The 23,271-nt window shown below is 38.3% G+C and overlaps 3 protein-coding genes across 5 annotated transcripts; 1 reads left to right on the top strand and 2 right to left on the bottom strand.

The window, feature by feature from the left end:
* Positions 1-1,740: 1,740 nt before the first annotated feature.
* Positions 1,741-4,603, bottom strand: camk2n1a (calcium/calmodulin dependent protein kinase II inhibitor 1a). The gene is made up of 2 exons (XM_032549605.1): positions 3,878-4,603; positions 1,741-3,108 (listed from the first exon to the last, which is right to left on the bottom strand). The coding sequence occupies exons 1-2, from the start codon at positions 4,044-4,046 to the stop codon at positions 3,038-3,040; spliced, it is 240 nt and encodes a 79-aa protein (XP_032405496.1). The 5' UTR covers positions 4,047-4,603; the 3' UTR covers positions 1,741-3,037.
* A 4,435-nt stretch (positions 4,604-9,038) lies between these two features.
* On the bottom strand, positions 9,039-17,494 carry LOC116710504 (trypsin). Of its 2 annotated transcripts, none has more exons than XM_032549588.1 (5): positions 16,476-17,494; positions 13,866-14,025; positions 11,942-12,083; positions 11,552-11,818; positions 9,039-9,399 (listed from the first exon to the last, which is right to left on the bottom strand). In XM_032549588.1, the coding sequence occupies exons 1-5, from the start codon at positions 16,531-16,533 to the stop codon at positions 9,226-9,228; spliced, it is 801 nt and encodes a 266-aa protein (XP_032405479.1). In that variant the 5' UTR covers positions 16,534-17,494; the 3' UTR covers positions 9,039-9,225. The 2 variants fall into 2 exon arrangements, with proteins under 2 accessions (XP_032405479.1, XP_032405481.1); XM_032549590.1 differs by having other exon boundaries at positions 13,902-14,025; positions 16,476-17,491.
* Positions 17,495-19,060: 1,566 nt separating this feature from the next.
* LOC116710506 (trypsin-like) lies at positions 19,061-22,669 on the top strand. Of its 2 annotated transcripts, none has more exons than XM_032549592.1 (6): positions 19,061-19,159; positions 20,186-20,257; positions 20,369-20,519; positions 20,724-20,865; positions 21,657-21,908; positions 22,399-22,669. In XM_032549592.1, the coding sequence occupies exons 2-6, from the start codon at positions 20,194-20,196 to the stop codon at positions 22,546-22,548; spliced, it is 759 nt and encodes a 252-aa protein (XP_032405483.1). In that variant the 5' UTR covers positions 19,061-19,159; positions 20,186-20,193; the 3' UTR covers positions 22,549-22,669. The 2 variants fall into 2 exon arrangements, with proteins under 2 accessions (XP_032405483.1, XP_032405484.1); XM_032549593.1 differs by having other exon boundaries at positions 19,082-19,159; positions 20,189-20,257.
* The last annotated feature ends 602 nt before the right edge of the window (positions 22,670-23,271 follow it).

Genomic DNA, 23,271 nt, shown 5'->3' with positions numbered 1-23,271 from the left:
GCTATGCTGATTTACAGTCTTCTCAATTGTTTTATGATGTCAATGGCCCATCTGGGGATGTCCTCCCTTGCAAATTGAAAATTAGCTAAGGCTATAAATATCATAGTTCAGTATTTGTTTATACTTAACACGTATTCCTATGCAAATAAATAAAAAAGGAAAGAAATAATTCCTGGGAAATGTCACTATATGGTTCAATAGTGGATCGTGGCTAGTTTTTATATAATTTTACTGAAGTTAAATCATCATTTGAAAATTGCAGTTTGTATTTAATTTTCAGTGTGACAACAAAGCAAAAACAGATAAAAAATATATAAACACTTTTTTTCTGAGCACTAATGGTGTGGTGCTTCTTCTGATCAGATAGAGGTTGACTTTTTTTATCATTTCTAATTGATTTCTCAAGGCATTGTGTGTTATTTGATTTCTTTGGAAATGACTAAATTAGCCTTCCTGGTTTATTACAGTAATCTGAATAAGTCATGTCTGTTATTCGGTTATTTTTTTTACACAGATTTGGGTTAACATGTGAATTCTGGCCACATCCTTTTACACCTTTTTACATCTTTTCATTTGTTTAACAAAGCTCCAGCACATTGACACCCACCGCACCATTACTACCCAAATGTGCTACCTCTGATCCTGTGTGAGGGGACAGCTTGTTGCCAGAGAAGCCAACGCTGTCATGGTCGCCTGCCATCTTGAAAGAAGGGGCTGTTTTGGAGGGATAATGCGGTCATGCCGCTTAGCGACCAGATAAAGAGAATGAAGAACATTCCATTAAAGATAGCGATGTTATCAAGCAGAGGCTCAGGGAAGACTATTCGAAACCCACCGCTGCACCATAGAGCGCAAGGTGCATCTGTTACCATGGCACCCGGCTCAAGCAGCCCCTTTCATGTCTGTCAAGATGGGAGGGAGAAGGGATAGTGGTGGTTATGGGAACTAACAACATGTTCCTTTCGCCTGCAGATGGAGGGGAAATGGACATGCAAGTTCTGGGATGTGCGTGTTTCCATGCGTGTCCCTGTGAGAGCCAGGCGGCCCAGGTTGAAGATGCCGTGCGCTGACAGAGGCTCGTCACACAACATGAATCATTCAGTCACCATGGCAGAGCTGGAAATGTCATGTCTCATCAGCGTTCCTCACGCCCGGGTGCCCTCGACATCCCAGGCAGAGGTGGAGTTTAAAGGGAGGACTTGATTAAAGAGAGAAAGCAGAGCTTTTTAATGCAAACAGACATTTATTGCATTGGGAAGCAGTGTTGTACATTATCCCCACAAAAAAAAAAAAAAAATCTTTTCGCAGAACTGTAGCACTTAATGAGATCATAGTCCGTTGTGCAACTGTTTGAGCTCGCCTTTGTCTCGGCAGGACAAAGTGTGCATCTCAGATTCTCCGTGGGATTATCCTCTCATCATCCTGTGCCTCTTCCACGTCCGATCGCCCTCCAAAGACTGGGATGCTACTTTCTCACAGTGGAAAAAAATGCTGACTTCACCGTTCCTTGGCAGCCAGATAGGCAATACAATAACAACAGGAGAAACTGTCCAAGCAACATGTCCAAAAAGTAATCCGGGTTACCTGCTACTATCTTTAACTCTCTGATACAAAACTATATTTTCATGTTTTTGCTACAGATTTCAAAGGGTTTTTTTTCCTCCTTTTTTATTAAACAAAAAGAAACATCAAATACATCATTCCTTATTGTAAACCACAATCAACACTAACAGTAAATAGTACGTTATCATAATCTTTATTACAAGATATTAGGCCACTGTACAAATCAGTGAGAGTCGTACAGTACAACGAAGAATTAAGACTGTTTCTTGAGGTCTTTGTCATTCAAAGCTGTATACGAGGTGCTTCAAGATTACACAAGAGTTTCAGAACTGCTGCCATGCATGCATGAATTCATATTCGCCATGCATGAGTTGGTACTTTTAAGTGTTTTTTTTTCGTCTTTTTTTTTTTTTTTACCAAAAAGAGCCCTAAAAATGGCAACCCCAGGGGAAACGACTGGAATCAATGAGTAAATGTATTAAGCACAAAAAAAAACAACCAAAAAAATGGTATTCAGTAAACCCATGAGATTTGGCACACACAATAATGCACAATGAAATATAAATAGTTTTTTTTATCAATAGGGTGTTTACAGTCAAGTTACAGTATCAATCGATCCAGGTGAAAGCCTGGGTAAGCTTACAAACAGGTGGGAAGTACGCTGTTTAGAAATGACTCGTTATAGCTGCAAAGTATGGTAACAAAAACACTCAGGCAACATCGAGAATCCATAAGTGAAAAATAACATCACTCTCATTTGCTCAGTTTTTCTCAACATACAAAAAGAAAAAAAAGCAAATAAAACAACAACAACAAAAGAACGAAACTCTCCCACGGGCTTTACGTCACTTCAAAAAGACATATTCCCCAAGGTTTCCAGAATAAATTAAGTCGTCAACACAGAACAAAACCAGATTACCAGTTCTCCCTTTGTGCAAGAAAATATGGGCTACCCTTTCCATATTTACAAAACTCTGGTATTCGTTTGCCCTCAGTCACAAAACGAAGAGCAGAAAGGTTTGATTGATAAGATATAGGAGAAGTGTGTGCTTTAGTTTATTATAATAGATCTACCTCTGTATCCTGTCCCTGATTTCTGCATTTCGACAGCATCGCCTCCATCCTTCACCTCGCTCCCCACCACTTGCCTCCTCCCCCAGTCTCCTCTCCTGTGACTGGATTTATGGCAAAACCCTGTAATCAAGGGTGTGTTTGTGTAAATGCGTTATGGGGGTCCACCTGGAGGTCTCCATTTTTTTTCGTTTTCTTTTTTTTGCTGCCGCCTCCCACCTGTGGCCAGCGCTTGTGCATCCATCCATCCGGCTGGTCATGACAGACTCGGAAGAGGAGGGCGTGGAAGTGCTTGCTTGCTGCCACATGAGAGAAAGTGCTTATATACAGTGTCTTTGGGTTAGAACTGGTAAATATCGCCATAGAAAAAAAACTGGATTGTCTTTCGGTGGGTTCGGATGCCTTAAGCCTCTCCTGAAGTCTTCTCTGTTCCGTTTTTCAGCGCTTCGTCGCCATTCTCATCCTCGATCACAACTGTGGATGACAGGGGAGGGAAAGTTAATGAGGATGAGGAGGATGATGGGGTTGGTGGGGGGAGGCTGGTCTTGGTGTGGCGTCTTGAAAATTCACCATCAACTAACAAAAGAGCATGAAAAGCACAGCGCTGAGAGAGCAAGACGTGATATGTGCATGCATGTGAGAGTAACCTAGTGCACAGCAGCGCTCAAACAACTGCCTCTGATGCACTCCTGCACATGTGCATGTGTGAGTGTCTCCACTGCAGACCTACAGGTGTACTTCCTCCCTGACTGCCATGTTTTTGCTTGAAACTGCATGCATTTATGTGCAACCTCCTTTTTATGCATTGTCATAAAAAGAATTCCTTAATAAAGAGTCATACAAAAGATAATAATAATAATAATAAGGAAGGATTTATAGAAAACTCAACCATGCCACCATTTCATCAAGGGGGGAGGTTGCGTTAAGATCAATTCTATTGAGCAACATTGAAGTGGCAACGCAGTGCGCATCCAACTTGTGTTGCAATGCGAATTATTTAACAATCTACGCAACACACATGCATGCAAACAGTAAATTTGTGCACCCAGCTGAATCGATGTGGTAAAAAAAAAAAAAAAATCAAAACAAAACAAACAAACAAAAAGACTGGCCGTTGCATCCTCAGCCATGGTCCACATCAGCCAAAAGTGCGCATTCACCACATCCCCACATAAGCCAATGGAGATAGGGAGAAAACCGGGGTGGGGGGAAGGAGAAAAACCCGTCTTAATTATATAATTACCTCGTTTGCTCCTGCCAATTTGTCCGAGTTTTGGCGGACGCTTGTTCTGTGAGCCGTTGAAGAAGTTGTTGGTGTCTTGAAGGCGACAGGTGAAGGAAAGGTGTTCCTCGTCGCCCTCATTTCCATAATGACTCATTTTCTCTTCGTTGAAAGGCAGCACTTCCGACATCTCCAAAATGCGTCTTATTTACCAAGGCGGACGGATGAAATAGACAATAAATGCGGTAGCCAAGCTTAAGCCCGGTGTGTCGGTAACAAACACAGTAGAGGGGGGAAAAAACAACAACAACAGAGGGAAAGAAACAACGCGATCCGCTGGCACGACCTAGCCCTTTCTGTTTACCCCGAGGACACGTGTCTAGCTCCGCTGGTACGCACCAGAAAGAAGAGAAAATAAAGCAGGGAATGAAAAAATCTCTTCAGTTTCCCCAATCGTGGAGCTTCGGCAACATTATTTTAAAAATCCAGATGTTTTGTTTTTCGTTTGTATGTTTTGTTTCCTTTTCTCTAGTTCTCTGTCTCTCTTTGCGCGTATGGATGTTGCTGTGGAAATGGAGGCGCGCGTATATGTATGTATCTATATATATATATATTTTTTATATATAAAAAAAGAGCCGTGAAGAAGCGCCCGCTGAACCCGTCGCACGGAAAATCTGAGGAAGAAATGCAAATCGAGGAGTGATGCAAAACACCGATCCCGGGGAGACCTGATGAGGGAGCTGTGTACAGGGAGGGGGGGTTCTGGTGCAACCCAGAAGCGTCCAGCTGGACACAACCAGAAAGCTCTTTCTCTGCTAAAAGAAATCAAACAATCGACTATTCTGAACAAGGACATGACCAAATTCTGTACCAAACGAGATGAATCTATATATTTATTTATTTGCTTGTTTATTTGCTTATTTATTTACTGCAGCAGCACGAGTCTGAAAGACATCAAATTGTTAGATCTCTACAATTTGACGAATTTTGCGCATTTTTTTTCTTTTATTTTCTTTCTTTGTTTCTTTTGCCGTGATTTCTTTTCGAGGAGGACGTTTGTTCATCAGGGGGTAAAGCTGGCCAGATGATGGCAGTATTTTCATAAGCTGCGGATGTGACATTTGGACTCTCAGTTGTCACGTTTATATTGCATTCGTTATTTTTCCAAATTTATCTCCCTCCATTGTTTGCTATGAACAAATTGTCAAAAATGTGGAATCCAAAGGTCTTTTGGTTAAACATAATATACATGATGGAATAGCTAGTATTTTTTTTTCTAACTCGTTCACACTTTATGACAGAACCCCCCCCACCCCCCACACACACACAAACTTTGATGTCTTTTAAGAGAGCTTTATGTAGATTAAATTAATTATTTAATTCAATATTTAATTTGCATGATGTAAATATAATATTTCTTTCAAAGATAACTTTTCTCCCTTTTCAAGCTTCCATAATGTCCAGATTTTAAATGTTGTGCCGCTGCTCCATAGTTTGCACTCACAGGATCTTTTATTCCCAGTGAGACCAGACCAGATTTTATTTATCCAACCTTAAGAAATAAGGATACTATTAGTTGTGCATAAGAAATTTTAATGTCGAATAATTCACAAATTGGAACAGAACAGAGAGAGTCAGTCACCATTCAGCTCTGGGCTTCACTTTGAGGATGAAACCAAGACACACAGCTCTGGATTTATGCTAAACTACACCCACTGTGGGGTTCTTATCCTGTTTATGTATCAATATTTTCATGATCACGTGTGCCCAAACCTGTCTTGGGTGCAGCAGTTGTGGATTTGTGTGAGTTGTGGCAGTGTGTGTGCAAGCAAAAATAAAAACCGAGTCCAGATGACGCTATCAAAAAATAATAAAAATCCGGGTACAGACAGTTTCCGCTGAAAGCACGAACAGTTTCACCTCACCCTAAGGAGATAATGATCATTTATGCTCTCGGTTACTAAACATTTATTAATTGTACTATTACAGTGAGTGCTCCAATAAAAGTTGGCCTATCAAAAGATTGTGCCACCTGAGCTGTGGATCTCTGTAGCTCCTCCAGCTTTAAGGATTGCTTATCGTCTGCTTCTCTGTCCAGACATGCTCTCCATGACTGGACAGTGAGCTTAGGTGTCTTGGCAAGTTGCCGTACAATACCGGTTCGACTTTTAGTTGATGTACGGAGCAGTGCTCTGTGAGATGCTCAAACCTTGGGATATTGTTTGATTAACTAACCCTGATTTCTGCACAACTTTCTCTTGTATGATGTAATCTAGTCATGCTCTTTGTTCTGGACCAGTCATACAAATCAGCAACATCTGAAGATGACTGGTTGCACTTGATTTAATTAGAGGTATCAGAGGAAACCGGTTCTGTGTACAAATCCATGACACATGCAGCAGATTTTTTTATGTAAAAATGTTGGCAACTATGTATAATTTTCCTTCCATTTTACAATCATGTGCTAAGCCCTAATCATTAAAAGGATGTATGACAAAAAATTATTGGGCTTTATGTAAGCCCATAAAATATGCTGGAAGTCAAGCAAAGGGCGTTGCAGTTTTTAGGAAAATGAAGCAAATTCTTAGGCAGAAATCACTGTATGATTGCGCACAGATTTGGAGCAGCACACACATCAGCAAACGGTTCATAAGGTCAGATATCAGAAGCGCTCAAGTTTCTTTGTTTGTTTTTTTTACTGTCAAAATCTAACATGTGTGAGGAGGGATTTCATCAAAGTTAGTGACACTGAGAAATATTTTCCCGAGTGAGAAAACATTTTTCCAACTGATAACCTGAGCTGAGCTTGACTGTATTGTTCTATAAACAGGATATAAGTTTAAAGTATTGACTTTAAATCTGTATCTGACTGGGCTAACCTGACAATATGCCTTTCAAATTCATCAAATATTTTTATGTACTTAATTTTGTTTTGCAAAGGACCTGATTCACACATTTGATGTGAATCATTGTTATATAATTAATCTGGCTTGCATCGGATGTTGTCATTTATGCACCTGTGCATATTTTAAAACCAGTCAAATAATAAATGGAGAAATAAAAGGGGAACTGAGGAGAACAGCTCAGCTATTTTAGAAAACACAAAGAGAATGATTCAGCTTGAATGCTATATAATAATAATCTAGGTTTAAATACCATAATTAGATTTGAGTTACACATTTGTGGGTGGATGTGACATGGATACAGTTATTTAGCACTAGCTCTATTAAAAACAATAGAGTGTTTAATAGTAAAACATTTATAGATGATGTTAGCAGTATAAAAGTATAAAAGTGGTGCACAGCCTTGTTTTATAGATATTGTAGCTGTAAAAGTATGATCAGTATGAAATATTAATTACACTTATAAATGTTTATGGATAACGTAGTTAATGCACTTTACATGTAGGATTAGTTAAATAGTTGTATAATTTAATTACCATTCCTTTTCAAACAGGGATTGATTCAACTTCATTGATATTAATTTTTATTTTATGTATTTGATTTCATTTATATTTTATAGTCTCAGCTATAAACCTTCACTGACATGGTTTGTTGTCACATTGCTATGACAGACTAAATGAATAATTTTTTAAAAATTTATATTTATTTGTTTCCCAAATCAAGTTGTGATTCATTCACCCATCCATAGGTTCATTCATTAATGGATGCATTGTTTCGCTGTGTTCCCTTCCTTGTGTATTATGAAAAAAATACACACATTATCATGTCGGCGTCCCATATGATTTATTTTGCTGAAATAAACCACTTTAAAAGATTTATATGCCAACACATCAGGTACAAAATGTCCAGGCCAGATGAAACTGGTAGGATTAACTTACTGAACTATTTTTTAAAGTTGGTTTCCACCTGCTGTTAACGCTAATACAGTATCTGCAGAAGGAACAAGATGAAAGGAGGCCTCCCCAGATTCTTTGAGTTGATAAAGGGCCCAAATCGTCTTTTCTCAGAAGAACCAAACCCAATATAACTACGCAGACAATGGAAGGACAGACGACACATGAGCCTGCAGCAGAGCTGACTTTCTACACGTTGTCTATTCATAAAAAAGCAATTATGGCACACCTACTCCCTTTAGATTTAAAATAGATTCATAAAAACAAGATGATCTGGAAAGCAGGCCTGCAGGTTAATGTAATGCTTCCGTCTATCACCTATCACCCAGTTGTCAACTCAACTGGGTGATAGTTTATAGGCTCCAAAAAACCCTCAATTCACTCCATATAGAACCTTCTGTTGCGACTTCAGAGGCAATAAAAGGCGTATTTCTCTACAAACATCTGCGAGCATTAGTTTTTGTTGGCCACAGATTCTCAGTTGGATTTTGGTCTTCTATACTAGTCTCAAGCTTCTTGTGTCAACTAGCAAGTTTTCTTCCAGACTGGCATGCTTAGCTCCATCCATCGTCCATCCAGCTCTCACCAGATTCCCCGTCTCTGATGCAGAAAACCATCCATACAACATGAAACTGCCACCACCACGTTTCCCATTGTGGATGTTACGTTTAGGATCATGCTCAGTGTAGGTTTTATTTCATATTTTTGGCCACATTTCACCAAAACATTGTATTCCAGTTAATTACTGTATACCTACAAAATGTGTTTTTTATGGCTTTCTGTCAGCAATTACTTTCTTCTTCCAACTCCTCAACAAAGGCTCCCCCCCCCCCCCCCCCCCCCCCCCCTCCACAAAGATGCAACTGTGAATTTGGCACCAAATAATCTGTTTGCTTGGCTACCGGAGTTTACAGAAAATATTGAAAAACTACAAGCGTGCCTATGATGTATCAAAATGTTACTGGTGCAGGTAAAAAATAAATAAATAAATAATTAAAAACCGGGAAAAAATCTAGAATAGATGTACAAATAATAATATATTGCTAAATATACAGTATATAACTTAGCATATGCAAAAGTTGTCTATATAGTTTTCCAGTTTTCTGTCAGTTTTTATGATTCTGCTCTATTACCTATGTTATATCTATTGAAGTTTTTATTTTTCCTTCTACTTGATAATTATTTGCTGCTTTGCATTGGTCTATAAGATAAATCCCAATAGGAAACACTAAAGCAATGTGGCAAACTGTAAAAAAAAAAAAAGAAAGCTTAGAGATGCTTTTTACCTCACACCCTAAAAAGTGACTGAGAAATATCACACTCTTATCCAAGCGATGGTATTTATTGTCATAAATCTGCAATTTCTTACAGGTTGTGAACTACAGTAGGAGGCACAGCAGGGGATCCAGTAATGGTTTTAGTTGACGCAGACTTTTACTAAAGCTTTAATATTTAAGAGCAGAGGATGCATTTCTCTTTACACTGACACAACGACAAAATGATACTCGGAGTTTCATCTGTATCCGAAACAACGCAGGTGTGGCCCGTAGATGGTTTGATCTATCCAGCAGCGGAACCTGGACACAGCAGTGTACACGCCTGGAAACTGAGCGTCGCCGCAGCCATTGCCCCATGAAACCATGCCGTACACCCGGCCCCTGCACACCAGCGGCCCGCCCGAGTCTCCCTGCAAAGACAAGACCACACCCTCTATCAGTTACCGAGCCACAATGTCCCGTTGGTGATTACACCTTCAGATTTCACATAAAGCTGAGCCTGTGGGAAAACGTTTCAGCAGGGGCTTGCTAATCCTTTGTCTTGAATGTCTCAGGGATTTAAGGTCACTTTTACTGTATTATCTTCAAGCATACTAATATAATGTTACATAATTTGATGTGTCATTCATTTTGTAGAACAAATTACGTCCAATGAAAAAGTCTGACTGGGAAGATATGAAATATTGCATTTCAGAAATGATAGCTTTTTGTAATCGTATCTAAATTCAAAGCTTGTTTCAAAAACATCTCATAATATTATGGAAAATATTGAAACTTGTGTTTATACATATATTTTTTTCCCTCTTCAAACTGTTTTTCAGTGCCACCAATGCGACATTTGTGATGGAATACTAAAGAAAAAAATACCACTTTGTAGAAGCGTAAGCAGAATTTTTTAGATTTTTATTTGTCATATTACAACTGTCAACTTCAAAGTATTTTACTAGGATTTAATAGGATTGATTAACTCAAATTAGTGCGTAACTTTGATAGTGGAAAGAAAATGATCCATGTTTTAACATCAAATTCAACTGGGATTTGCAATCATTCACTTTCCTCTAAAACCTCTAGATGAATTACAACGCAGACAATTGCCTTCAGAAGACCTTTAATTCAAGGATATAATCCTGTGTATTTTTTTTTCAGAATAAATTCATTTATTCCCTAAAGGTCTCAGAGATTTGTTAGAGAAGATTAGCGAAGAAGCAAAGGAGCAATCAAGAGTCTCATCGCTACAGGTTGTGGACAAATCCAGCCATTATGGAACAATGGCAAGAACAAAGTAAACTTGGAAAGATAGCCATAAGAAGTCAAATTTACAGTTTATCTTGAGCCATCTAGAGGAAACATGCACAAGAAGATACTCTCATCAGATGGGACCAAACTAAACTGTCTGGCATGAATGCAAAACACTGCGTGACAGAAAACTAATGCTGTACTTCACTGTGAACACCACCCACGTTACGAAACATGGTGGTAGAAGTGGCATGCTGTGGGCAAGCTTCTTCTCTGCAGAGACGGGTAAGCTGTATAGAGTTGATGGAATGCTACATATTGCTAAACATCGAACATTCCTGGTCAAGTCAAAGAGTATTAAATTGGCAAAATCAAAGTAAAGACCAAAATTCTATTGGGAATCTGCAGCAAAATAATTGAGAATTGAATCTGATTAAACTTTTTCTATTTTAGAAACAATAATGGACAAAAACTTCAGATATATAAACCCTAAAAGACTTGTATCTGTAATTGCATATAATAAATATGGTTCTACAAAGTGCTGACTTAAGAAGCTGAATACAAATGCACTATTCATATGTTTATTTGACTCAAAAAAAACAAACATGCACAATGTTTAACTTTTACCCCACAAGTATAGATATTAGTTTATATTGTCATGAAAAATCACACTGAAGTTTAACATACAATGAAGTTTGTCGTTGTAGGATGATTGAGGGGTGTAAATACTTTCCTTGCCGTTTTATTATGCAACTGCTTGAAAAGTCTCCCAGTACAGTGTTAGATGTATCGGTTGTTCGATGTAATTAAGTAGGTTTCTCTTCACAAAGGCAAATGACTATTGGTACATCGCATATTGAATTTCAGGTAATTTTCTTCTCACATTAAAGGCTCTGAAAGGAAACACACACGAATAAGCACAATGAATGCACCATAACATACACCAGCATTTAAGTGTGCTGTTGTTTTGCAGCCATCCACCAGATTAGCTTTTTTTTGTGTTTAAAATCACAGTTAAATTTTGACCTTTGAGATTTTCCATTTCATCTACAACTATAGTCTGGCATGTCAGCCTAACAATTCATCATGTAATGACATAACGATCTGTGTCCTCTTACTGGCAAAGGGATGGACTTCCCCAAAACTGTGTTATGGATATACTCCAATGTGAGATGAGAATCAGATCAGCTTCTGCTACGTGATATACATTACTGGGTGATGGAAAATGTATTGTTTGAGAAATAAATTAATGTGTTTTCAAGGACAAGACACTCCTGCGTGTAAAACAGGTTAAGCCTTGTACCACCCTGCAGTCCCCGTGTTAACCTTGCATGCGTCCTTTCCTCCGGACGGGTAGCCGGCGCAGATCATGTTCGCCGTGATGTTGCCGTTGAAGGAGTCGCTGCCGTTGCATCTCGCGGCTGAAACAATGGGCACTGTGACCGTCCTGAGCTTAACTGGGACCTGTCCTCCACCCACCCTAACGTGGCCCCATCCAGACACCTGACACAGGTGGCCTTCGACCACGCCTGTCCCCTGTCTGGGGAGAGGCGCCAGTGACACAAACTTGTTCAGGACCATAGGGGCACGCAACTGAAATAAATAAAAAGAGTAAAAGAAAATATTAGATGGTTTCTGGTAGGAAAAGGAACTTATAAAATATTCACACGCAGTTTAGAAAAGATATGAAAAAGGAAAACTAAATCTCTGCAGTACCTTGATGAGCATGATATCGGCGTTGTTGGTGCTGCTGTTGTATGAGGGATGAATGACCAGCTTGTGGGGTTTAGCATATTGCTCAGTACCCTCGAAGATATTTACTTTGTAGTCACCTGCCACTATCATCATCTGATCTGCCCTAAAACACACACATACAAGCATTGCATGGAACATCACTTTTAAACATGATCATTTTCATGCATTTTGTTCCACCTTCAAGATGTGTGTTTGTCCAATGATGGGAGAGCGACACATATTACTACTCTGTATATCACTACTCTGAAAAATAAAATAAGATATTTTTTCAGAACACATGGACATGCATTAAAAATATTTTACCTCATTTTTCAATTACGTATTTACTTTCTAAGCAACTTATAAAACAAGTGAGCTTTAGTAGCATGTATAAATACTGTATACATGGACTAAATTAAACTTCGCTCCCAAATTTTTGACCAAAAAATTAGAGATGAATGAAATGTGAAGCTAACAGGAACCCGGTCTCCTTTGGTGTTGACTAATTCCTGCGGCCTAATAGGAGAGTTCAGAACTAAAAGGTTCTACACAAAAAGTTGATTGTCCACAGATTAAGGAACTGACTCCATGAAATCAGAGCTTATAGATGTGATGATTATTTTTCAAAGTCAGAAATCTTTATCTGCAGATGTTGATGTATTATAATTGCTTTAGCAGATTAAAATAAGCAAGTGTGGTGAAGAAAAAAAATGTTCATTCGGTTGCATTATAATTCTGCACTGTCGTAGTTGTCCAGTAATTGTACACACATAGATATTCTCATAATAAAAACAAAACCTCACTTCTTTCCTAAGTATTTACACTTGCTAACATTTTGGATTGACTTTGAGCAGTGTAGTTGTTCAAAACAATATATTCAGGAGAACAGCCTAGTGAATAATTGTGTACAGAGTTTATTTCTGTACTTGTTTGAATAAGTAGATGGCATATGGGAAAATGTGTCAGCAGTGTAGAAATTTACCAGCTCAGGGTGTGGAAAAGGATCGACTGCGACTGCAGCTGGATGGATTGTGAACAATGGCTTACTGTGATCTGGCAGGACTGGGGCAGAGCTACAGAGATGTGGATGATTTCCAGGAACTAGACAAGATGACACTTCACTGTCACTCTGTGTTTTACACACACACACACACACACACACGCACGCACGTGGACACGTACACACACAGGAATGTTGCTGCACCAAGGTCAGCTGACTCAACTGTATCTGTTTGTGTGCAGTTTGACCTCCAACGCACAGGTTTGCTGTGACATTACCTGTTTATACCAGAAAGGGCTTTTTTTTTCTTTGCTTCCATAAATCTGCTCCTGTCATGCTGAGTGAGGCTCTACACAATAAACAGACTAAAATTTACATAATTAAATAATGTGAGCAATTGAATGCAGTGGATTAAATTTAGGGATTTTACAGTAAAGGGGGCTTAATGAAGGATGCACAGTACATTTATTCTATCACATAAAATCCCAACAAAGTATGTCGAATGTGAAAAATGCTATTGCTTCTTATACATTAGAAATTATGTTAAAGAGTAGTTTTATTTGGAATGCACAATATATTCGCATTAACATCGGTTTCGGCAGATTTTTTATATAATAAAGCTGGGGCAATATTAATACCTGATGTTTATTTCCGTCTTGCTTGCCATTTGTGTCTGTGCTTCAGGAGGGGGAGGGAATAACATGTGACAGTGACAGTGATGCAACTCAGGATTGGGGGGTGTTTAACTGAGGCAGTTAATATTGCGGTGTCCACACCGCAATATCAGTGGTGTGAACATTTTTCACAGTGTGGAAAGGACTGGGGAGAATATATATTATATGAATCATGTGGCGGTATCCTTCAAGCTCTTAGTTACAGATGATTGCAGCTGTTGAACACTCTTACCCGATGTTACAGTGCGCTGCAGTCAGAACCCAGTACCTGTGAACTAGCGATCCCCCACAAAAGTGTTGGCGGCTTGTTCTCTGAAGAGACACCATGTATTTGATGGAGTTCGGTGCAGCTACGTGGCCGCCGATTATGCGGCTCTGCATAAGCGCTCGGCCTACATGGAGAAACAAATAGGATGCGATATTTACACATGTTTACATTAAGATTTACTGTGAATTCTTCATCATTGCTATCGGATATGAATTTATGAACAACCAAATCTCTCCTGGTAAACTGGGTTAGCAGTGAAGCATTGGGATAGTTTATCCTCCAAGAAAAAAAAAACAAAAACCAGCAAGCAACCAAAGCTGCATTGTAGGAAAGCTATGACAGCTGGTCAAAGTAAAACAGAACGCCCTCGGTGAGTAGAAAGACTGTAGAGTTGCTCGTAATCCCACTTCCTCCAAGTTAATTTACCCATTTAGAAAATTGCTATATTTCTGCCATATGGGGGGCCTGGGTGCAATAGAGGTAATGGAACGCAGCGTCCCTGAGTCACTACTTCATGGATGCAGAAATATTACAGCAGGGACTCTCCTGCCAGCATTATGTAACTGCTGAACCGTGGAGCTCTGACCTCAGGCTGCACAATCAGAGACCGAGGAGAAGTGGGGAACATTTCCTGCAACTCCTCAACATGAGGGGAAGAAATGCAGACTCTCTCAAAATCCTTCATATCCATTTCGACTTATGATTGATTGAGATTTTTCTTTGTTCAACGCCATTCCAAAAATAATTAGAGTGCTTTTCCTGTGACTCAGCAACTTTCTCAGCTTTTTTTTGTACTTTTTTCTGACATATTTGCATCTTTAACACTTAAACCAGTTTCTAGTGATCATAAATAGGATTTTGAACACATTCTGAGCCATTTTAAAATTTGTTAGCATTATTAGGACTGTTTTAGACTTTTGCTGCTCAAAAGTCCCTTTTTTTGCAATGAACCAGTCATGGCTGTAGCGTGTCCACTGAGAGAAAGAGCAAACTGTTGGTCTCTCTGCTGGACAGCTGTGTCACTCACAACAAATATTTCATTAATAAAACAATCTATATATCATTTGCACTTCTGTAGCATTTATAATCTCATCAAAATTGCACACTACACTTAAAAAAGCTATCAAGGGCTTTGTAGGACTTTGTGTGTTAACCAAGGCCAGTGCACTAGTGACTGTACAGCCAACTTTTCCATAGAAAGATGCATTGAACCTGAACTTTTACCATGAAATAAAGTCTAAAACCAGACTGTTGGTTCATTCATGGGCTTAGTATTTTATTTGATTTCACACAGCTGTAGTCTTCCAGTTTAGCAGTTCAGCTAAAAAGGGAGACAAAAAGGTCAATCGGGCTGCTGGTTCTCGTTTAGATTGCTGGATATCCTAAGTGGTCCTTCTTTTTTTTGCTTCAAAAAGGAGTTGCATGTGCAGAAAAATAGTTAAGCTCACTGGAGGTGAGCCAGCAAAGTGTGTAATATGAAAATAAATATATTTTTCGTAACCCAATCTCGCAAGTTGATCAGATCTGGTACTGGATCGTCTTGGCAAAGCTTCTTATTGGTTCTGTATTTTTTTTCATTTCTCTTAATATTCAGCTTTGCCTCAGGAGACAGCAGGTGAAGTGAGGGATGAGTCGTTGTCTGATGCTGATCAGCCAATCATACGCGGATTTGGTTGAAATTATTATTATTATTATTATTATTATTATTATTATTATTATTATTATTATTATTATTATTATTATTATTATTATTATTATTATTAAGGCACATGAAGAGAGATAGAAAACAAACAGACTAACCTGGAAGATAAAACTTACTCTATTCGTGCTATTTTACATTTAATTAGTCAGCCATGTGGGCATTTGATTAAATTAATATTCAGAGTTTAACCTAAAAACATTACTTATCATGGATTGTAACGTTTAGAACACATTTCTAAATTATTCAAATAAGAAATTCTACATCGCTTTACGTAGTTAACTCTTTACTAAGGAAAAGGTAAGGATTGATTTATGCTGAATTGTGGGTGGATCATAAAATTAAAGCATGTCAAATTGAATTTTGTCTTTGTTGATTCTGCAGTGTTTGGGCTCACCAGGGCCTTACATGGATCTTTGTGTTCAATCAAGTGTCCAAAGGAGCCCTGAACGTAAAAGCAATGTCCAGTTTTTAACCTCCTGAGGCTGGATTGGGGAAAAAGTGGGGCTCCTTCTCCTTCTCAAAGCATCTTTTTTCTTTCTTGCAGTTGTGCATTGCATTGTGCATGCACAAAATATCTGCAGAAAAATGACTCACTATCTGAAAGTTAAGAAGGAAGGCAGCAATCTGTTGGTCCGACATGTTCAAAGTTTGTACTCTGGCTGAACAAGACATCAGCGATTACATTTCAAATTCAATTTACAAATTAGTTAATTTATCACAAAGGAACTTTAAATAAAATATACCAATTTATGTATTCAATTAAATGATTTTTTTTTTTTTTGCTATGCAACAATCAAGGAGATACATTAAACAATCAAGGAGATACATTAAAATATTACTTTTTAGGCATTTATCCCAAAAAATATACTCACTGTCGACCGCAGTTAGCGCCAGGAGCAGACAGGCTAAACACATGAGCAGCTTCATCATATAGCAAACAAGGATGTTACTTTAGACGATATGACTGAATCACTGCAGACAAGCAGCCTTTTCTCTGTCGGCCCAGACTGTTCATTCCTTCTTCTCTGGTACCAGTGAAAGTGATTCCAATCAAACCATATCCTTCAGTTTCCAATAAAAAAAAAAGTTTTTCATTTCATTGGTTTTCATGAAGCTGCAAAGTCACTCTGGGATGGGCTGAGAGGAGAAAAAGAGAAGAAGGAGCAACAAAGTTCACATTCAGAAAGTCTTTATTATCAGAGCTGTCTGTCCTCTGACCCTTCTGACCTGTTGAAAGACCTGACGTTGTTGCCATAGCAACAAAGATGGCACCGTGCCCGGGTGGATTCATCTATACGATATCAGCACTCTGTGTTTCAACATCCAGGATTATCCTTGCTGAAATAACTGTAGGGGTGTGTGGGGGGGTGGGGTGTGTGCGTGCGTGCGTGTGTGTGGGGGTGTCTTTGTGAGTGTCTGTATGTGTTCATGTATTTGATACAGTCTAAGGACCATTTTTTTAAACAAATGCTACGCTGTGAGGACCGACTGGTCCATATGAGGCCCAAAGGTGCTGTTTTTGGGTTAGGGTTAAGGTTTAGGACAAAGGTGTGAACTGGGTTTAGGTTAGGTTTAGGGTTAGGATCAGGGTTTGGCTATAGAAATGAATGAAAAATGAATAGAAGTAAATGCAAAGTCTCTCAAAAGACGTACTATGTGTATGGGTGTGTATGTATATGTGTGTGTGTATTTCTGTATGCTCCATGTGGTTTTGTTGTGTAATCGTGGGGATATTCACACAGAGGGATTCTGCACACAAGTGTCTCTTTCTGACTCATTGGCCATTGCTGAATCTGTGTCAGCAATGATAAGAAGTCCTTATCAACCCAGCGGCTACCACAACAATGATGATGATGATGAAGATGATGATAATGATGATTATGATCAGCCATCTGGCAAGTCAATATCAGCCACAGTGGGAGGGCTGGGAGGGAAGTTTTGGTGTGTTGGGGGAGTGGAGGAGGAGTAAGGGGAGGCGGTCACCTGACCTCCTGTTGTCCCACATGTGGAGCCATCTGACTAACTGATGTTTTACCCAGAGAAAGGGAGAAACGACTTTGTGTGTGTGACCTTCCATGGCCAGGTGTTTCCCAAGTCCGAGCTGCAAATGAACACAGCACCAGACTAACAGCAAGAAAATGGTGAAAGAGACTTTCCAAAATTTCCTTTCTAAGTTTTTTTTTTTCTTGTGTACATCATTAATTTATTATTTTATGAACAGCATATTTTTAAACTTCATTTATTTTAACTGAGCCCTGAACAGACCACCCCTACTGTGGAACATGGTGGTGGTAGCATCATACTGTGTGAGGATGCTTTTCTTTAGCAGGAGATGGCAAGATGGTTAGAGTTTATATTTACATTGAATGGTTCAGACAGAATCATATTTATGTTCCAAAACAGCCCAAGAAAATCCAATTATGATTCTGTAGTTGTCTTGTTAATGGACTTTCTAAACTGTGGACCTCTGCAGCTTCTCCGGAGATATCATGGCTATTTCTCTGATTATTACTCTTCCTGCCATTTCTGTCAGTTCAGGTGGAAATGCACAACACCTTTATGCCTTTATTCCTAAAAGATTTTAAAAAACCGTGTATCACCTCCTTTCAACTAAGCACTAGTTTGTGTCGTTCTGTGGGAAAGGGTTGATTGTCTTGCCTTTTCTATTTTTCAACTTCAACATTCATTTCCCAAAACATTCCCTGTCTCACAAACACACCAGACACAAAGGCACACTCTGTTTTGTCACAGCGACGTTTCACCCAAGGGAAAGCTGAGCATGCTATCACCTTCCAACCTCACAGGTGGAATGACACCTTGGGGAGTGCTGATTGTATGTAGGCTGGGAGTTGCAAACACCCATATGGCTGCAAAGTCTGTAAGGAAATAAATGAGGGGAGTCTGGGGCGAATTTGGCTGTGAGGGAAAATGAAATAAGAACAGAGTTACATTTGAGTGCGATTCAGCTGAAGCACGGTTAGCAACACCTTCACACATGGTCATTATTTTTGATCACGAGTCAATGTGAGATGTACAAAGAGGGTTAAGAAGATTTACTCTCTGAGCAGCTTTACAGGAATACTGGAGAAAAAAAAAAGAGAAAAAACTTTTCCTTGTTCAAAGAAAGAATGACTGCAATCATCTCCTGCCACATCTCAGGTGGACAGAACATTAGAGGGCTCTTTATAACATAAAAACAACATGTCGAACAAGTATAGGTTGTCATTTCACTGGCTTGTTGGGTTTCATGTCTGCAAAGATTCACTTTATCTGCAATGCTGAACAATAAGTTGATGCTGTGAGAACAAAGGCCCCCCGAAGAAAAAGGTGTAATAAAAGAAGGATAAAGTGTTTTTTTTCTTCTAGTACTGGGTCAGATACTCTCCTTTCTGAATGTGACAGAGATGTTAATAATGGTGAGGGATAATGAGAGGGACAGGCTTATTTAGAGTATAAAAGAGTCCTGAGACTTCTCAGTCTTCTCTTGATGTGTGGGAATGTTTTAGTGTATCTTGAAGCTGATAATTTGGAGGATTTTGACCCAACTGTTGATAAGGTGAGAAAGCTTATATATTGTTACCACTAAGCAGTGAGAGTGTTATTCACATCTCAGCCAGACTTAGATTTTCATCCGCTGTCCCAGAAGTTGTTTTTCGATTGCAAATGAGAAAGGAATCTCTAATAAAACAATGTAAAACAAGTATCAGTTTGTCTTATTACATGTCACTTGACATTTAAAGCAGCAAAGACTTTTTTGTATACACCTCCAAATGATCGAGTGAAAAATGTTTATTGGCAATACAGCAATTAAACCCTTTTAGTTTTCTGCTGGTGTTTTGATTACTTCTCTTTGGTAACAATCTCCAAGTGTTTGAGGATGGAAGGCCTCATTGCTATCACCCTAATCTTTATCTCAGTCTACAAAATCTTCCTGGGGCACCCCAGAAGATTAATGTTGCATCCAGTCAAAAGAAAAATGTTGATCATATTAAAAGATTGCTGCAAACCTAAATCTGCCAGGGTGATGAATGATTTTGAGCTCTTTTCTTCACGGTTACGTTACGTTACGTTACGTTACGTTACGTTACGTTATGCTGTCATTTTATATTGCATAGAGTTACATTATGCTGTTTTACATAATGTTACTAGTGTTGGATTATTTACATCACATTGTATTACTTTATGCTATGTTTCATTTTCTTATGTTGTTAAAGTAGCTGTCATGTTATATATGTTGTGATATGTTGTATTGCATTATGTCATGTTATAATCTGTTATATTTTGTTCTGATCACAACTCCAAACTTCTGTGCAAGAGTTGATCCTGAAGTCTTATACATTTCATGTATTTGATAGTTATGATTTATTGCTGCTCTGTGAAAATGATCTTACTTCTGAGATTCATTTTACTACTTGTCTTTCTGTCATTCACTTAGCAATTCAAAATGGAATGAATTCATATTTCTTGTTTATTTTGTGTGTATGAAGAGCACAACGTTTGTGCCCTTTCCATCAGCTTTCAGTGAGGATTTTTGTCTTAACTTGATTTTTATTGTCTGTATTTATTTTTATTTTTTTTGTAGCAGCTGATATGACGCAACTTTCTCCCTACTGTCTCCTCTTACTGCTCCCCCTGATCGTTGCTAACCTGGCAGGTGAGAAATAATATGCATTGTTGTTTTGCCAGAATATTCACGTGGATCTGCTTGCAAATGCAACCCTTCGTAGAGGAGAAAGAATGTTTTGTTTTTCTTTGTCTCTTTTAGTTGAGAATGGTAACAGAATTGTTGGTGGCACAGTGGTAGAGCCTCACTCTATCAAATATCAAGCCTCTCTCCTGTACAGAGATTCCCTCTTCTGTGGAGGCACCTTGGTTCACCCGCAGTGGGTGGTGTCTGCTGCCCACTGCTGGAGGCCGTAAGTTACTGCAACTGTCCACCTTCACCAGTCACACCAATACACATTAATATGTATCAGAAGTTAGTCTACATACATAAAATGTATTATCATAATCAGTCTTTTATGGCAGAAAGAAATAACATCAAATAACTCTAACCTCATCAGGTGTCTTTAAATAAACCCTATGAAGTGAATTATGTGCTTTCCTAATAACCTCTGCAGGAATCAGCTGATGAAAGTGGTCCTTGGGGAGCACAACATCAAAGAAAAGGAAGGATATGAGCAAATATTTGACGTCTTGTTAATCATAAAACATTACCAGTTCAATTACTGGAACCTTGACAATGACATCATGCTTCTTAAGGTAAAACATCCACTGTGACAAATATTTTGATTTAGAAAATGCTGAGTCACTCAGAATTGGGAGCCACAGTATAGACTGAAATTTCAGACCATGATTTCCCACTGATGTGAAAGGGAGAAGATGAAAACTTTAGCATGTCAGCTGACCGTATGCACAAATTTCAAATCCAATTGTGTCCAAAAGTAGTATTTAAATGGAATATGCAGCCATGTGTAACATTATATTTCAATATGTCATTTATTAATATATATTTTTAATGTGAAGTGTAATTAATGTATATAAATATTTTTTAGCAATTATTTTCTGTGCAATTATTGTTAGTATTTTTATGAGGATTTTTGGAAGGTAAAAAAGTGCAATAATAATTATAATAATTATAATAATTATAGTAATTATAATAATTATAATTATTATAATTGTAATTATAATTAATAATTGTAAGAAATGTTGTCTTTCTACAGATGAATATTTTTAAAATGTATGCACATTATGATTTGGATTGTAACACCAAGTGCAATAATCCCCCCCAAAAAAAACAACAAAAAGGCAAAAATATGCAAGAGTAATAAGAAATGACTAATAAGAAATGACTAACAAGAAATTACTAATAAGAAAAAAAATGGCATCAACACTGTAGTTTCATTGTCGCCTTTTTCATTTTTAAATTCAATTGGACATTTTACAAAGCAGAATTACATGATACCTGTGAGGATTTGTTGCTGAAAAGTATTTCATATGCATTACTAACATTTTGAGATGACTAACTGACTGGTTTGTTCTTCGGTGGTCAGCTGGACCGCCCTGCTGTCATCAACGAAGTGGTCAGTCCAGTTGTTTTGCCCCGCAATGGCACTTTGCAAAACTTTGCTCGGTGCACAGTTAGCGGTTGGGGAGTCACCTCTGTCTATGGCCAGAGCCTGTCCCCTGAGCTGATGTCTGTAGATGTGGATTACTTCGCAGACTGTTGGTACTACTACTACTTCAGGATCACAAGCAACATGATCTGTGCTGGGTCCACTGAAGGAGGAAGAGATTCCTGTCAGGTGAGCCAATAAATCCCTAAACTAAGGTTGTAACAGCAGAGGAGTTGTTGTGTTTCCTCTCAGTGTTTAACAATTCCAAGGAAATAAACAAAACGTCAGAAATAAGTTTAGTTGATAAAACGGTTAGCAGTGGTAGAGCCTGCTAACCGGCTGCTCTAAATAAAATAACCATTTTATTTAGAGCAGTGAAGTAAGCTTTAAACATACTTAAGTTCTTTTCAAAACTGTTCCAATATTAACTTTTAATTACATTTCATGGTGTTTCACAAATCCAAATATTTTATGAGTCAGATCTAGTTTGGATTGTTTAACTAGTTTATCTGGAAAAAACTTTTTCTAAACAGGGGGGGGGGGGGGGGGGGGGGCGAACAAGAGTTGGGGATGGTTGTGTCACACACGAAAGTTAGATTTTTAATCAAAACCTATCTCATCACTTTAGACTGCTGGGATTTAGCTCATTAAAAATATCCCCTTCATTTGCCCTTGCCAGGGAGATTCAGGAGGACCGCTGGTCTGCAACGGTAGACTGGAAGGCATTGTGTCATGGGGCATCGGCTGTGCTTATGCTTTTTACCCCGGCGTCTACACTAATGTGAGAAACTACATCTCATGGATCGACTGGGTCGTCCAGAACAGCTAACCATCCACCAGGCCAAAGAAGACACTCCTCGGATGAATCTTCAAATGGATGCTGAAGATCAAAAGGCTTTTCTGTCTTTTTGATAGTTTATCTTAATAAACGTGAATGAATCTGCTCAGAATCTGCTCAATGAATCTGCCCAAACTTACAGTGTTACTTTTTACACTCTTTTTTTTAATCAATGACTGGAACTCAGATTATTCACATTATAACAGATCAACCCAGAGAGACACAGTTTGTTTGTTTTTAAAAAAAAAAAATAGATTCACTTTCATTGTTTTTTTTTAGACCCTATTTCAAATAAGGTTTCAACTTCATGTCTGGGATTTTTTACCCCTCTCAAACAATTCTATCAAGGAAAGAAAAAAGCTAAAAAAAATTTAAAAAAAAAAGCTAAAATAAAGATACATATTTTCTCAAACTGACTTGTCCTTTTTGTTGTTTTGCTCACCTTGAGCTAAACATGAACACGTGTGTCTTTCAAAATATTGACATCCTCTTTTACAGTTTGTAATGCAAAATGTAAAATGGGATATATATTTTAAATCTCAATCTTAATGTAAATATTTCTATAAATAATTTTCTCTACTATTGTCATTGCAGCAGGTGTAATTTTAACAAAAATGTTGAGTATTTTTGGAAAGTAAAAAAAATCTCAACAATAAGAATAATAATAGCCATGTGACATTTGAATTCTTTCTACAGATGAATGCATGCTTAAGA

The sequence above is a fragment of the Xiphophorus hellerii genome, chromosome 20 (assembly GCF_003331165.1).
Source record: "Xiphophorus hellerii strain 12219 chromosome 20, Xiphophorus_hellerii-4.1, whole genome shotgun sequence".
Lineage (NCBI taxonomy): Eukaryota > Metazoa > Chordata > Actinopteri > Cyprinodontiformes > Poeciliidae > Xiphophorus > Xiphophorus hellerii.
Note: the sequence above shows the minus strand (reverse complement) of the source record. Positions and strands in the feature narration are given on the sequence as shown.

Bases quoted from the DNA above. Each gene is read 5' to 3' on its own strand.
- camk2n1a (XM_032549605.1), bottom strand. From the start codon at position 4,046: ATGTCGGAAGTGCTGCCTTTCAACGAAGAGAAAATGAGTCATTATGGA. The intron at 3,109-3,877 runs GTAATTATATAA...TGTCATCCACAG, and splicing joins AATTGGCAGGAGCAAACGAG to TTGTGATCGAGGATGAGAAT.
- LOC116710504 (XM_032549588.1), bottom strand. From the start codon at position 16,533: ATGATGAAGCTGCTCATGTGTTTAGCCTGTCTGCTCCTGGCGCTAACT. The intron at 14,026-16,475 runs GTGAGTATATTT...TTCTCCATGTAG, and splicing joins GGCGCTAACTGCGGTCGACA to GCCGAGCGCTTATGCAGAGC. The intron at 11,819-11,941 runs GTACTGCAGAGA...TATTTATTTCAG, and splicing joins CCGATATCATGCTCATCAAG to TTGCGTGCCCCTATGGTCCT.
- LOC116710506 (XM_032549592.1), top strand. From the start codon at position 20,194: ATGACGCAACTTTCTCCCTACTGTCTCCTCTTACTGCTCCCCCTGATC. The intron at 20,866-21,656 runs GTAAAACATCCA...TTCGGTGGTCAG, and splicing joins ATGACATCATGCTTCTTAAG to CTGGACCGCCCTGCTGTCAT. The intron at 21,909-22,398 runs GTGAGCCAATAA...TGCCCTTGCCAG, and splicing joins GAGGAAGAGATTCCTGTCAG to GGAGATTCAGGAGGACCGCT.